The following is a 17,369-nucleotide window of genomic DNA, read 5'->3' as shown; positions in this document are numbered from 1 at the left end:
GTGGAAACATTTTGCTTTGGGGGTGTTTTTCTGCTAAGGGCACAGGACAACTTATTCGCATTAACGGGAAAATGGACGGAGCCATGTATCGTGAAATCCTGAACGACAACCTCCTTCCCTCTGCCAGGAAACTGAAAATGGGTCGTGGATGGGTGTTCCAGCATGACAATGACCCAAAACATACAGCAAAGGCAACAAAGGAGTGGCTCAAGAAGAAGCACATTAAGGTCATGGAGTGGCCTAGTCAGTCTCCGGACCTTAATCCAATAGAAAACCTATGGAGGGAGCTCAAGCTCAGAGATGCACAGAGACAGCCTCGAAACCTTAGGGATTTAGAGATGATCTGCAAAGAGGAATGGATCAACATTCCTCCTAAAATGTGCGCAAACTTGGTCATCAATTACAAGAAACGTTTGACCTCTGTGCTTGCAAACAAGGGTTTTTCCACTAAGTATTAAGTCTTTTTTTGTTAGAGGGTTCAAAAACTTATTTCACTCAATGAAATGCAAATCAGTTGCTATCTTTTATTTAAAGTTATTTTTTCGATTTTCCTTTTGATGTGCTATCTGCCACTGTTAAAATAAACCTACCATTGAAATGATACTGTTCTGAGACTTTTCATTTCTTTGTCATTGGACAAACTTACAAAATCAGTGAGGGGTCAAATAATTATTTCCTCCACTGTATATATATATTTACATAGGTATGTACGTTACCAGTAAGAGAACTTTCATTTTTCTTGTCTCTGTGCACCAGGTAATGCTTGCTAAGTCAAAGGAGTCTGACAGTCTCTATGCAGTGAAGGTTCTAAAGAAGGATGTGATTCTTCAGGATGACGATGTGGAATGCACTATGACAGAGAAGCGAATTCTATCCCTGGCTTGCAATCACCCCTTCCTCACCCAACTCTTCTGCTGCTTTCAGACTCTGGTGAGACACCCTGGTGCACCTGCATGGCCTATGTAGATGATCTATGAAATTAATAATTTGTATGTACAGTGGATGGAATATGGGTGGGATTTCAGATTGGGATTCTATTAAAATCTTTTGCTAAGGAAACCTCAGTGTGGAAAGTTAATCAAGCTAATGCTACATGCTACATGCTACTAAGTACTTACCCTGCACTTGAAAAAAATTGCTTACTTTGTATTTTATTTTACTTGTAACTTCATTGACTTATGTATTATGGATTTATACTGAGCTGATCAATTTCTTTCCAACAAACACATAACAAATAGCTTGTGGATAGGTGTTGGGAACCAGAGGTTAAGGATAAATATTGTAAAAAAAAAAAGCCATTAAAGGAAAACTATACCCTCAAACAATGTAGGGCTTTATAAAAATATATTGCATAAAGCAGCTTATATGTAAAATTCATTTATTCATCTAAATAAACCTTATTTTTAAAAAATATACCCTTTTAGTAGCACATGTCATTGGGTAATCCTAAATAGAAAATTTCCATTTTACGTGCTAAGGGCTACCCCCCTGGGATCATACAATTTACAGTGCATACAAACAAACTAAGGGCACACATACAGGTCACATCAGCCAATTAATGGACACAGTTCTGTCTTACACTCTCATACTACTTACTGTTGCAGCCCTAACAGTATTATTTCCTGTCAGGTGGTCTCTGAGGGTGCACCAAGGCCATCACAAAATGGTGGCTCAAGGGAAAAGATGGAAATGGGTTTAGGTAAATGGCTAATATTTATATATTTCAGTTTGATAAGATTCTTTAATAGGCCTCTTAATATGATATAAATGGTTAGTTGTATTTTCATTCTGGGGGTACAGTTTACTGTAACTGATGGTTTATAATTATTTTTGGCAATTTTTTCCATTTGTTTTAACTTTTTATTGTAGGTATTTTTAGTATAAATGGTTTATTAATGTGCGTACTCAACCTAACATTTTTTTTTCCTACTCCAGTCAAATTAACCATGTTGGTGCATTGCTAGTTCATGGAATCTGTCAGCATGAGTGTGTTTTCTGCAGCTTCTAAAAAAAGCCAAGGAACTAAAAATAAATTATTAAATATATAAATTACTTTAATAAATATAAAAAGTATTTGCAAGACAGATTTATCAAGAAATTAGGAGAAATTTTGCAACAATGATGATAAATTGTAGATCAGACTGCAAAGGGAAGAGGGTTTCTGGACTGGAAATATAATGATTGCAAATGGAAAAATCACAAGGGCGAAGTTATAATTAGAGGAGTATTTGAGAGGTTAATCTTTAACATTAGAGGACATTCATTTTTAGATTGCAGTGAAACCGTTTATATATAGAATATAGAGAGAAGCAGCACAGGTGGAATTGGATAAAATGTTACACTCATTTATCATCTGCATAAAGATCATATTGCAAGCTAAAGTAATTTATCTTCCAAGTATATTGATGTATGTGGGGAATATTGGGCCAAGGACAGAGGACTTGAGGACATTATCAGTTAGTAGAAGAGAAAAGGTGTGGTGTTGGAACAGAACACTATGGGGCATCTTTATTATAGTGTGTAAGCCAACATCCCTGGTGATGTTGCCCATAGCAACCCATCAGATGTTTGCTTTGGTTTTCTAACTTGTAGGCGACCATTTAAATCTAATTGCTGAGTGGTTGCTATAAGCAATAGCACCAGTGGCTTACATACTATGATAACTATGTCCCTAAATATTATTACATATGGGGTATCTGAGCAATGTGAGTAGTACTGTAATGTAGCCTTTGTGTTATACTGACAGCATATAACTAGTGGTTGGAATGATGCCTTTTACAACAAAATGGCATTGTTGGAAGCCTGATTGGATTGATTCTTCAGTTAGAACTAAGCAGATGCCATCTTGAAGGTTGATGAACTTTCTTGACACAAACGACTACCAGTAAACAAAACGTTAAGGAGGCCTGAGGGCTCCCAATTTATTTAACTATATAGCCACTCCGTTATCCCATTAACATTCTGAATTTCTGCTATAATTAAAGTCTCGGCCTGGCACCGACTTCGAAGGGTGACACTATATTAGTGAATGGTTGGGGCACGTAGGCATCCCCTCTCCCGCCCCTTACCTGCAAGAGGCGCAGACTGCATCGGGGCCCTTACCACCTGCCTGATTGTTTATCTGGCACTCAGTGCCACGTGCAGCACAAGTGGTCCTAGAATGAGAACTAGGGGGCGCGCTCTTGCACCCCTTGCTGCTCTTTTACTTGCACCCCTTGGGGTTAACAATGAGCCCTATGATCTGCTTTGCCTGTGGGTCCCAAATTGGCAGGCGGGCAACCGCCTATAAATATAAACTTCCGGAGGTGGAAACCAGACACAGTAAGGTCTTGAACAGGGAGGGCGGAAGGGAGATCTCAGCCCAACCAACCCACGACCTGCAAGTACTGTGCAAAGGTCGGCCTGAACTCACCCGACCTGTGGGATTTGAGCTGGCCTGCATATCCCTACTTATGATCCTGTATAAAACAGAATTCAGTACACTGAAGCCGATTCATTTACCTATGTTGCCTTATCAGTATGTACCAATAGAGGGCACTAAGAAGCTATGAAATGTAAAAGCACTTAGGGTAGTTTTCAAGTCCATATTTTAGCAAACAAAGCAATAACCCTGTGCATCATTATGCATACTTCTGTATTGTTTTAAGCACTATAGCATTGGCTGTTGTACAAATGCACACAGTTATTAATATAAGTATACATATTATGTAATTATGTATATATATGTATAATAAATAAAATAATACATTTAATAGCATGGCCCCTGATGATCTGGGGGGGGGGGGGTCTGCATGTGGCAAACTAAAATTGTGTTTATTTTGATTTTGAATCAAAAGACATACCGTAAATCTCATGTGTTCTTTGCATCAGAAATGTTTTCTTGCCCTTTGACACCATAAAACACACGAGAACTGCCATTTTAATATATACACAGCGCTGGCCCAAGGTTAAGTAGCACCCTGTAGAAAAACTGCAACTTGGCAACTTTCACTGGATGTATAAGATATTTATACAATTAGTTTATCAGTAGATTGTAACAGACTGTTGGAATGGTTTGTCGACCAGGGCCACAGCTTGGTGGATATCCCTTATTTATTTAGTGCCGGATATTTCGGGGACAGAACTCTAAAAATATAACTGAAATATGCCTCAGAATTCAACCTTTAACCTCTTGTATTGCAAAGTCGTTATACCTCCTATGTCACTAGCTTTCAGCATGGCAACCAACAGAGTTTAAATGAAACCTCTTACAGAGGTGATCTGACTACTTTGCTTACTTAGTTAGCTTATTTAGTAGTCTCCTGTAAGGAGAGGATCTCATCAGGGCTTCATTGTGTCCTGCGGTCTTTGTAAATGAGTAGGCATATTTATTAACATTGAATACAGACATCACTGGTGATGTTGCCAAGAGTAACATCAGCAGTAAGATTTGAGTGGTCACCTACAATTTGTAAAACAAAAGCAAAGTGCGAGCTGAATTTGCAGAAGGATGTTTTTATGTTTTACTTTATCATTTTCAGGGGCAAGAAATATGGTAGCTCTTTGGGTCTATAGGATCTTTGCGCCTATAAAGGCTGTTTTCCTACATATATATATATTTGATGTTAGTTCCCTTTAACAGTGAGATGTTTTTGCCACCTCTGAAGTATAAGTTTGATTGTTGACTATGAAGAAAGACCTCTTTAGCAAAGAATTAAGCTCTGAGCTTTCCTGTTATTAGCAAATAACCTGTATTTTACAGCTGGTTACATAGAAGCAAATGAACAGAAAATTCATCATACAAAAACCGCCAGTGTAACAGCAGAGCACCCAATATAAGTGCCACTATTTCAAAGGAGTCTGGACACTAGTCATGGTGAAAGTCGATTACTGTACCAGTGTTTACTGATTTTTACAGAGTTGCTTTTATGTACTTATTCAAATATATCTCTGCAATGTATTTCTATTACTTTCTGAAACATTTCTTCAGCAATCTTTTCAGATTTTACATTTGGCAATGATGATATTTACCGTTACCCCTGCCATCTTCCATGCTCTTATATTTTGCTTGCACACTATCCAGTGCAGGGCTTAAACTCGTTTCTTCTTCCCCAGGCATTCAGATAAAGTAGAATTCTTGATTAAAAATGAACTCCAATAAAGTTACTTTATGGTGCACCTGAGCCTCTTTTTTTCCTCTGATGAGTTGTTGGACATATTTAATAATCTTGCATTCAGATAAAGTAGTCACAAAGATACAGAGCACGCACTCCAAATCTTTCTTAGCTTTCTATTGGTCTGAAAGTTTTTCAAGTGTGTCTCTCTGACAGTCTGTACAAGGACACTTGTGATGGCATGTTGGCATGCATTACATTTTGCCATAGTGTTAGCTATTGCATTCCTGCTGTTACTAAACCCTGTGTTAATAAGTACTTGGTTGCTAAGAACCTGCAGAAAGGCTGACAGTTTTGTTAAATACATTACCACACTGTGTTACTGAATAGTGTTATGAAATATGAAGATGTATCGAAAATAAAAGTAATTGCGTATGTATTTGAGAAATGTTGGACTGTTGTATTCTTGTTTCACATCTTGAACTGCTTTGCACTCTGGTGACTGATGCCAATATTGACTTTCACATGTTCCCTACGGCTAGCTCGGAATGTAGGAATTAGGGTATTTATAACCCTGGTCCATGTGATGCAAACCTCTCTCGCCAGCAAGGAATGTCGGGTGATGAATGCATCTCATCTGCTAGGTCATGTGTCATTTGGCACTTACATACTGTACATATCACTGTACGGCAGCCACACTGAATCTAGAACTCCAGCATCCCACTACAGTGAAATCATCCCCTTGACTGGAGAAGTTACTTTAAATGTGTGAGTTAAAACGCACCTAGTGTTGAAATACCATGTCAGCATAGTGTATGTGTGGGCAAGATTATATGAAACGTTAAAGCACAACGTACTATAATAGGAGACAAGGAATGTGTTTGTGTGTTTATTGAACCATATAAGAATTATAACAGAGCCTGGGGGCAATTGTTACCATAGTTCATGGGATAGGTCCAGACTTGCCAGATTACACCATTTTGTTGTGGCGTGTTCTCTTCTTGTAACATATAAATACATGTATGGGATCTATTATCCAAAATGCTTGGTACCTGGGGTTTCTCAGATTAGGGGTCTTTCCTAATTTGGATCTCCATACCTCCATTTGAACATTAAATAAACCTAATAAAACTGTTCTGCCCCCAATAAGGATTAATTATAGCTTAGTTGGGATCAAGTACAAGGTACTGTTTTATTATTAGGAGAGTAAAGAAAATCATTTAAAAAAAAATATATCTGCTTAAAATAGAGTATATGGGAGTTGGCCCTTCCGTAATTTGGGGCTTTCTGGATAATGAGTTTCCAAATAACAGATCCTATACTTGTATATATAATACAAATAGGTAATTTATTACACACAAACACTAGCTGTAATCATTTTTAAAGTATTTAGTACTTCTAATAATAGCCCTAATGTCATCCCAGCTCATCTGTTCCTTTACAGCAAACATACTTTTTTTCAGGCAGATTTTGTTGTGTTTGTTAACAGAACATAAATACTGATGGGTTAGTCTGCCCAGACCACCCATGCAATCAACATATTTTTTTAATTTATTATTTATTTTAAAGATAGGTGTGATGGCATTCTGTATCGGATATATATATATATATACAGTGACTTGCAAAAGTATTCGGCCCCCTTGAACTTTTCCACATTTTGTCACATTACAGCCACAAACATGGATCAATTTTATTGGAATTCCACGTGAAAGACCAATACAAAGTGGTGTACACGTGAGAAGTGGAACGAAAATCATACATGATTCCAAACATTTTTTACAAATAAATAACTGCAAAGTGGGGTGTGCGTAATTATTCGGCCCCCTGAGTCAATACTTTGTAGAACCACCTTTTGCTGCAATTACAGCTGCCAGGCTTTTAGGGTATGTCTCTACCAGCTTTGCACATCTACAGACTGAAATCCTTGCCCATTCTTCTTTGCAAAACAGCTCCAGCTCAGTCAGATTAGATGAACAGCGTTTGTGAACAGCAGTTTTCAGATCTTGCCACAGATTCTCGATCGGATTTAGATCTGGACTTTGACTGGGCCATTCTAACACATGGATATGTTTTGTTTTAAACCATTCCATTGTTGCCCTGGCTTTATGTTTAGGGTCGTTGTCCTGCTGGAAGGTGAACCTCCGCCCCAGTCTCAAGTCTTTTGCAGACTCCAAGAGGTTTTCTTCCAAGATTGCCCTGTATTTGGCTCCATCCATCTTCCCATCAACTCTGACCAGCTTCCCTGTCCCTGCTGAAGAGAAGCACCCCCAGAGCATGATGCTGCCACCACCATATTTGACAGTGGGGATGGTGTGTTCAGAGTGATGTGCAGTGTTAGTTTTCCGCCACACATAGCATTTTGCATTTTGGCCAAAAAGTTCAATTTTGGTCTCATCTGACCAGAGCACCTTCTTCCACATGTTTGCTGTGTCCCCCACATGGCTTGTGGCAAACTGCAAACAGGACTTCTTATGGTTTTCTGTTAACAATGGCTTTCTTCTTGCCACTCTTCCATAAAGGCCAACTTTGTGCAGTGCACGACTAATAGTTGTCCTATGGACAGATTCCCCCACCTGAGCTGTAGATCTCTGCAGCTCATCCACAGTCACCATGGGCCTCTTGGCTGCATTTCTGATCAGCGCTCTCCTTGTTCGGCCTGTGAGTTTAGGTGGGCGGTCTTGTCTTGGTAGGTTTACAGTTGTGCGATACTCCTTCCATTTCTGAATGATCACTTGAACAGTGCTCCGTGGGATGTTCAAGGCTTTGGAAATCTTTTTGTAGCCTAAGCCTGCTTTAAATTTCTCAATAACTTTATCCCTGACCTGTCTGGTGTGTTCTTTGGACTTCATGGTGTTGTTGCTCCCAATATTCTCTTAGACAACCTCTGAGGCCGTCACAGATTAGCTGTATTTGTACTGATATTAGATTACACACAGGTGCACTCTATTTAGTCATTAGCACTAATTACGCACACCCCACTTTGCAGTTATTTATTTGTAAAAAATGTTTGGAATCATGTATGATTTTCGTTCCACTTCTCACGTGTACACCACTTTGTATTGGTCTTTCACGTGGAATTCCAATAAAATGGATTCATGTTTGTGGCTGTAATGTGACAAAATGTGGAAAAGTTCAAGGGGGCCGAATACTTTTGCAAGCCACTGTGTATGTATATATATATATATATATATATATATATATAATATTGCACTATAAGTCATTGCTTAAAGTTCCTTTTACACAGCTATTTGAACAAGTTTCAATACAATAATGTATCAAACATAGTGACGAATACAGAAGGCAAGTACAGTAGGTGGAATTAAGGGCTTATGGCTTAAATGAGCAGGAATAAAAATATGTGGCTGTATGGGGAAGTTAATTAGTTAGGACTGTAAGTGAAGAGGTTAAGGCAATAAAATAACAAAACACAGACAGCTTCTAATATTTTGAAGAGACAACTAGTTTGTAACTGTCACTTTAAACTATTGGTAAACATGTTTAAATATTCCATTTAAAAGTAAAACTGCACTGCAATAGAATATACTTTTGGAAATAAAGAACCTTAACCTGGCAACACTGCCCAGAGAATTTAAAAGACATGAAAATCTCTGTAAACCGCCCATTAAATAAAAAATAATTATCTTGGTGGCCAAGCAGTCCTCCATATTGATTTTTGGGTACCAAATCTTGTCCTTTGTGGTCAGTATCACTTTCCCTCTGGTGTGCTGGCATCTGAATGCCTTACATTCTCACTTTGATGCCAGAGATTACATTTTTAGTGTGCTGCGCTGCTCAGTTTGTTGTAGTCAAATATTACATAGCTGACTGTGCAGTGCTTGCATATCTCTGCTTCTGGTTTTATTCCATTGTATATATAATCTCTTCAGTAACAAGAAAAATCTGCTCACTACAAGAAAGTAGACTTTCTGGGGTTTTTTTTTTTTTTTTTTTATAAAGGTCCCCACACTCCCTGCCCCAGGAAGAGTTACAATGAATGAGGCAATAGGTTATTTTTTAAACAAGCTAGAATTATTATTGTTGAATTAGAGCTGTGTTAGCATTAAAGACCATTGTAATAGTAAGTCAAACCCATTGGCATTGAAGGATAACTACAACAGTGGGCAAAATAAATGTTGGTGAATTATGTTGTAGTTTTCCGGAGAGAACATTACCTCTATATTTTTTACATTTATTGCCTATAAAACGGTCCTCTAATTTTTAATGATTTGCTCCTTGTATTAGGGCAGTGGCAGACAGGGAGATTAGTCTGCCTGTGACAAATCTTCGATGCCGCAGGCGACTTATCTCCCCACAATGCCATCCCACCAGCAAGAATGTAAATTGCCGGTAGGATAGCATACGGATCGCTATGATTTGCCGAAGTTGCCTTGAGAGGAAACTTTGGCCGACTTTGGATTCTTGCCCACTAATCTCCACGTTTGCCACTTCTTGTGAAGACTCACGGAGCTACTAAGTAGCAGCTACTTGTCATGGCTACTAAATGCCAGAAAATCCAATACTGAGAATTGCCTCTGCCACACGTAGAGACCGTTATCAGTAAGGGCTGTGACACATTTGGTGAAGTCGCGGAAGTTTCCTCTAAAGGTAACTTTTGCGATTTCGGCAAATCGAGGCGCCACATATGCCATCCCACCGGCGATTTGCATTCTAGCCATTGGCATGGCATTTCAGGGAGATTTGTTGCGGCAACTAATCCCCCCATTGTCACAGCCCTAAATGATCTGCATTTTCTGTAGCTGTGACAAGTAGCTGCTACTAGTAGCTCCGTGTGTCTTTACCCTAAGGGCTGTGACAGATAGGGAGATTTGTCGCCCACGACGAATCTCCCCGAAATGCCATTCTACCGACTAGAATGTAAATCGCTGGTGGGATGGCATACGCAGCACCAAAATCGGCGAAGTTTCCTCTCAAGGCAACTTCCGCGATTTCAGGGAATTGCGGCGCCGTGTATTCCATTCCACCTGCGATTTACATTCTAGTCGGTGGGATGGCAATTCGGGGAGATTAGTCGCCCGCGACAAGGGAGATTGTTGTGCTGCGACTAGTCTCCTCGTCTGCCACGGCACTAAGTATAACTAACTGCTATTGTTGGATTGTTTTACATTCTCTGTACTCTTTTAGGAAAGTTGCTTAAAATGATACTTTATTTCATTTTGCAAACAGGTTTGTGTGGAGACTACATTTACTTGCTTTATAGGTGGAGCTAATTTAGTATACTGTATCTTCCCCTAGATTTTAAGATTATAGTTGATATTGTGCAATGTGATAATTCATGGTGCCATACAATAAAAGCCATAAAAGTTGAAAAGTTCTCTAAGTAATATAAGCTCCAATGTGCTAGAATCCATACACCGTTAAAACCACAATTTTCTTTAAATCAAAACCCTTTAACTATCCATCCTGATTTCACACTGATACTAGGACCCGTAGCAACCAGATAGGAATTTAAATTCCAAACCCCAGATTTCTATGCAGAACATTAAAATCATTCAAAATGAACATGGAATTAAAACAAAAGATTGTCTTAGAATTCTGCTGTCTACACCCTGCTAAGAGTTCAATTTAAGATGACCTACACCCTTACTGTGCCATGGTAAGCTCTTTAGTCTATGCCACATGTTGCCATGTAAACATATGGCACAATTTAAAAAGTATATAAACATACATTCTATAACGTTAGGGCTATGATCATTTTATGCAGGTGCAATCTGATGACACAAAATGGGACAAGGAAACATGAGTTAAATGTCTGCCTCTGTTATTTGTATTTATAGTACTATTTACCATTGTTTGTTTCCTCTGCAACAGGACAGGTTATTTTTCGTCATGGAGTTTGTAAATGGTGGAGACCTGATGTTTCACATTCAGAAATCTCGGCGATTTGATGAAGCTCGTGCCTGCTTTTACAGTGCTGAAATCACATCTGCACTCATGTTTCTTCACGACAAAGGAGTCATTTACAGGTACAGTTTGGAGCACTAAGTGGCAACATGCTGCCCACATTCATGTATTTTGCTTGTACAAATGCGCTAATACAAGCTGAAGTCCACCAAACTTGCCTAGGCCTGTTGCTGAGCGCAAAGAATTTAATTAAAGATATGGTTTAAATTTGATGTCACTGATACATTAGTTTTGCTAAAGGCACGTGACAATGGCGGTTACTTAATACTGGGTTATCAAAAAATGAAAAATGCAGACTAATCTTAAGAGATGTGATGCTGCTTATTATGGAATCTAAGTAGCCTGGGGTGGTGCATTGCATTAGGCCTACACAGGTCATACTTACTGTATTGATAGAATTCTGTGTAGCAACAAGTAACATCTAAAAATATTTACATAAAGGAGTAACTGCTTGGTATGTTACATGATATTGTAACTAATATTTTTATAATACACAAGGGCCATAGATATCCTATAAATTGTATCCTTATAAACAGTCATCAGTCATCGGTGCTTAGCGATGTAATTTCTGTCACATGACTCGCTGAAACTTGTGTATTATAAAAAAATAAAGTACCCCCTTCATCCTCCTGCTTTTATATTGTCATAGAACTCCTCCTGACTTACAATGTCCTTATATTTTACTATAGGCGGTAAATTATTCACTGTATAATACACAAGAGCCTTAAAAACCTGTAAAATGTAGCCTTATAAATGTTGCTTTGTGAAGTCATTGGTTAAAATCAGTGCTTAGAGATGGCACAACACATATTAAAGCATGTTTATATAAAAATGAATAATAATAAAGTTCCACCTGTTGTAAAATGTGAGGATATTAAATGTTACCTTGTAGTTCAGTGACCACATAAAAGCACTTGGTCTGTGGCTTAACACCCCTACATGGGTAGATTCTAGCTGCCGAATCAGCTCAGCAGCTTATCTGCCTGTTTATTGAGACAAAACTTCAAACACAGACTCATATAAAATAACCATTGTGCTTATTTTTCCATCCACTTGTGGATTGAGTGAAAGAATCTGATGAATAAAAAAAAGTGAAAACCATAATATTATAGAGTTTACTGGGAAAGCAGTTATTTATATGGAAGGCCCTTGAGGGCATGGTATGCACAAAGCATTCCTTCTCTATAAATTAGGATTTATGATCCTAAGGTGGAGCAGCCACAATGCTTTCCTTAACTGTGATATCCCCACATACTGCAGTAGCAGCTGCACACAAACAGAGAAATATAATAACCAGGCTAACACAAAAATACAGGATATACATTTCCTTTCAATTCAACATTGAACCAATGTTTAGTAATGTAAAGCTTGAGCTAAGGGCAGTAGCACACTAGATGATTTTAATTTGTTTCTAATTTAGTTGTCAATGGGGGACACTTGTCAGGCAGTTATCACTCATAATCATGGCAGTTTGTTTCCAAGGACAGTTGCCTAAAAAACAGTGAACCAGTGCTTGCCATAGAGGTGAGCCATTCCCCCAAGTGCACTGACAGCACAATTCCAACCATTTAGTCGCCTGGGTGATTGTAATAGGGAGCTTTTACTAGACATTTGGGTATAGCTTGGGGGTGCTGGAGCAGCTGCCATTTATTTCCATATTACCTTAATTCTATGCAAATACATACATGCACAAAACGGGGGTTTTTAGTTAAGAATCGTAAAATGCACTTAAAGGCTGTGTTTTGCCCATCTTCATGGTTCCCCTTTAAGCTTTATTAATTAGTCAACAAGTTTACCTATTGCTTCTATTAACTTGTAGAAATCCAGAAAATCTAGTTTCTAATGAGGTTGTTCCATAGATTGGCATGTTATTACAAGAGGAGCATTAAATAAATCTATTGCCCCACAGGAATTACTGTATGCAGTGAATGTTTAAGGGTGATACCCTGTTCAAACTGGTCATGGGCATTCGCATGTATTAATCCCAGCACGAGATGTAACATGCATTTAAGGAGTGGTCATGGAACCCAGCCGTGGAGTGTAATTGGTTTTTCTAAGTCCCAAATTGTAGCAGTTAAGCAATAACATACTTGTTACTCTAGATCAGTGTTCAATCAATAACAAACAGCCAAACCCCAAATATTTTTGTTTTCCCATAGTTGCCTTGACAGATGGAGATCTACCCTTAGTCCTTGGGTTACTCTTCAGGGCGCAACGATTAATTAATCTGGCCTCAGCCAAATCCTAGACATACAAAGCTCCTAACCTGACCACCATGTGGTTGCAAACCAGTCAGATAGCCATTGGTCTAGGCCTGTATCAGGCCTTTGAGGTTGTCCTCTCCCAGTAGGTTTGCATTGGTCCCTCTTATGATCCAATCTTTGGTCCAGCATGTGGAGTGGTCTTTAAATCATTTTAATAAACCATACCTTCTTTTAAATGCCCATATCCAGCCATTGTTAGGACACTAGGGCACAGTGCCAGGGACAGGGTTCCTAGAAAAACATGCACATAAGCCATAATTAAGTGGGAACTTAAAATAGCATCTACAACATTTTCACACCCTAAAATCACTTGTGCTTCCTTATATCAGGTGAAAATTGCAGCACTGAAGTACTTGCTAGAACAGCAGTCCCCAGTTTATTATTGTTCACTATTATGCCACAATAATTATGCTTAAATCGTGCAAATTACAGGGGTAGCCACCTATTAAAATGTAATTTGACATGAAATGATTGCCTCATGTTATGTCCCCATGACTAAACAAGTGTCCTTGCTTGGAAGTGATCCCTTATGTAGTCAGTTCAGCTTCTGCATGGGCATATGGCCAGCAACTTGCTTTCTGCTGCAGTAAACTTTCTCTTCTTGCTCAGTACAAGGCTTGAGAGACCGCTGGGATGAAGGAAGGAAAACCCACCTTTCCTTAGCCAGAGCCAGGGAGAGAGTTCAGGCTGCGGGGCAGGGACTAAAGCCAGCAAAGGGAAACTATGGAAATAACTCACAGAAAAGGAACTGGCTTGGAGGCATTGTAAGAGCATGGAATCCTGAGAGAGTACAGAATATATGGTGCATATTTATGAAGTTATTTTCCCCTTATTGTTGTTTAAACTTTTAGCATGCCAGTAATATTTATGAAAATGTATTAGTCAGTAAGCCATACCTGCTGATGTACTCAAGCATTTAAGGACTGGTTAATTTAATGAGTGTAAAATAATAACACAATTCACCATGTGCTTTACCCACAGTGCAACATTTGCTTCTATTGTAATTGCAGCCACCACAATCAGGCTCAACATTTCTGCCATTTATCAAGGCACAAACATTTGCACCAGTTAGTAAATTGGGTGCAAATAGGCATATACCATGTGCTTGAAAAGGTAGATGTAGCAAATGTGAGTACACTTAGAAGCCCTTAAAAAAGATGCTTTCTCTTAAAGGGTAGTTCCCCTTTAACTTAACTTTAAGGAGGACGTAGAGAGTGATATTCTGCAACAATTTACAATTGGTCCTCATTTTTTATTTGATGTGGTTTTTTTTTAATTATCTAGCTTTTTGTTCAGCAGCTCTCTAGTTGCTAGGGTCCAATTTACTCAGACAACCAGGCAGTGCCTTAAATGAGAGACTGGTATATATAGAATGATGAGCAATAAAAAGTAGCAATAACAATACAAATGTAGCCTCACAGCGCTATAATTTTTTGCTGCCAGGGTCAGTTGCCTGCTTTTGAGGGCTGGAAAAAGGCAGAAAAAGAAGTCAAATAATTCATAAACTAAAAAAAAGTTAAGACCAACTGAAAAGATGCCAAGAGTTTGTCTTTGTATAACATATTAAGGGTTAACTCACCCTTTAAGTGGTTTAAAGGCTCCCCATTATCCAGCCCCAGGGTAAGACGAACATCCAGGCAGCTAGACTGTGGCACTGCTAGTCTTCATCACCTCTGGTCAAAAAATTTGAGGCTGAGAATCTGATAATTAACCATATTTAAACTTTTAGGTAGCCATAAAGTGACATATACAGACATTACTGTATGTAGAAACACTGAGTTATCGGGCATATCATTGTAATGCCTAAATCCGAGGGCACACTACAAATAGTGCATGCATGTTATTTGATATTGTGTGTATTTTCAGATGTACTGCTTTCACAGTGAATCAGAACACATGAAATTTCAGTTTGTAGTAATGGCAGGGATATTATCACTTCTCAGTAAGCAGACAGAGGCACTATAGCTAGGAAGCACTCCCATGGCTGCCCCTTACCCACAGACAGGAGTGCAGAGACACAAGCCAGACAAAGGGAAATGAATCACTTGCTACTGCTAGAGTAGAGCATACATGTGAGTGCATGGATTGTAGCTGTCTCTCTAATTGCCAACTACACAATAAATGGCCAGTAACCAGATTTGTCTTTTTTACTATTTTCCTGTCTATTTCATAACCTACTTAATATCTTCTTGCTTGGTATATCTATAGCACAGAGGAGGGATTGAGAACTATAACAAATATTGCAGCAAAATGGGAAGGGAAAAGACAAGACGGGGGTTTTGATGACAGTGGCAAAATACTTATGTACTATTTGGGATCCTTATGCATCCACATATTTGGAAAGTATCCTGATAAATACTGGGATTAGAGAAACCCTGTTCTGGAAGTTTGGTATTATGTAGTCCTTGTGAATATTTAACTGGCAATGTATGCCCCCCAATCCTTTTTTCATAGTTGATATCTGTCTTTTAAGCATGTTATAAAATGAGAAGTAATAAGCGATAAGCTATGCCAACAAGCAATATATACTGCTCCTGCACTGTGTTTATCTGACCTCTTGTGACTTTGTCACGAGCAAGCCTGCCAAAGAGGAAAAGTGCGTCAGTGCAGCGGAGGTGGTACCAAAATCACTGACCGAGGGCACAAACACCTCACTGAAAAACACAAACACCCTGCCTTCCCATTATTAAAAAGCCTTTGTGTTTGCCAGGAAGCTGCAGTCAAAAACAGGTTGAATTGTAGCAGAAACTGGTACAAAGGTCATTTTTCCCTTACGCCACCATTTGCCTCTGTGGTGGGAGGGGGTAATATAGATTATTATATTGTAAAGTAAGCTGTAAATGCTGCATCTGGCTTTATTAGAAGAGTTGATTCAACCAGCTCCATCTAGAGCAAACTTGGCAGCTCTTACACTATTTTCTGCACACACCTTAAACTGGTTTTGTGACGAGCAATAAAGTCATTCCTTATTCCAGAATGGTAGTGGGGCCAATGCCTGGATCCAGTGGCATAACTAGATCTTACAGGATCTCACAGAAAATTTATTTTCCAACATGTTCTTGATTCTATCGGCTTCTACAGCCATATATAAAAGTTAATGCAAGAAGTATTTCTTTTAATCTTAAGTCCTCTATCAAAGTCTATTAGTAAATAGAATGTGAGATACCTTTAGATGTTTTTGTATACATTTGTGTTTAAAAAATACCCTTTAATAATTTAGTTGTTCTTCTTTGGAGCTTTGTAACATCCATTTTTTTGTCAATTGATAGCTAAACTTTGTAAATTATGTTTACAAAGCTCCTTGCTCTAAAATGTGGGCTTTAGAAATATACACATGAGTATTTTTGCCCATAAAAAAGCCTTTTTTGATCAGGGCAGTGTGTGGGCATATAGTGCCAGGGATGGGTCCAACTGCAAGGGTGAAAGCTTGAACCACCCACCTGCTTGTACTTTCACAGTACCCCACACTTACTTACCAAGCTAACACTGCTATATATGCCAGTAGATAAAGAATTGGAGGGAAGGAAGGAATAAGTTAAAGGGGATTGCCACCCAAAAACTGTTGCAACATTGTCTTTGGAGTTAGAACATGGAGGGCAGCTAACGTTATTAGTCAGACAGATACCGTGGCATTTACAAATAACTTTTTTTTAGTTTGCAAAGTTGCTTTAAATTACTCTGTGCAAAAATATTGTTTGGGTGGAGATCCACTTTAACTCTCACATATGCACTCATGTCCCGCCCATTCACACGCATCATTGTTCAGTAACTCTATAATTGTGTGATGGAATAACATGTTATACCCTTATATGGGTATGTTAGGGTGGGAGCCATGTAATCCACTCAGGGCACTGATATATTTTATAAACACAAGGGGGAGTCACATACACACACTCTCACTCTTTCTCACATGTTTATACACAAAAATTCGCACATTATCCTTTATTTATATAACACTAAAATATTCCACAGCGCTTTACAAAGATTATACAACTTTCACATTAGTCCCTGTCCCAGTGGAGCTTAAGGTGGCCATGCATGGGCCGATTTCAGCTGCCTTCAGACCAATTTGGCAGCTTATCTGCCCGTG

General features: G+C 38.7%; 1 protein-coding gene across 1 annotated transcript in view; it reads left to right on the top strand.

Annotated features, from left to right (window-relative positions):
* prkch (protein kinase C eta) overlaps positions 1 to 17,369 on the top strand; it is a 98,720-nt gene that overhangs the window by 61,874 nt on the left and 19,477 nt on the right. Inside the window, exons 9-10 of the mRNA XM_002939475.5 lie at positions 757 to 930; positions 10,923 to 11,077. Of these exons, the coding sequence (XP_002939521.2) occupies positions 757 to 930; positions 10,923 to 11,077 (329 nt within the window). The remainder of the gene's footprint in view (positions 1 to 756; positions 931 to 10,922; positions 11,078 to 17,369) is intronic.

The sequence above is a fragment of the Xenopus tropicalis genome, chromosome 8, assembly GCF_000004195.4.
Source record: "Xenopus tropicalis strain Nigerian chromosome 8, UCB_Xtro_10.0, whole genome shotgun sequence".
Taxonomy (NCBI): domain Eukaryota; kingdom Metazoa; phylum Chordata; class Amphibia; order Anura; family Pipidae; genus Xenopus; species Xenopus tropicalis.
The sequence above is the reverse complement of the archived record's forward strand: the minus strand, read 5'-3'. Positions and strand labels throughout refer to the sequence as shown.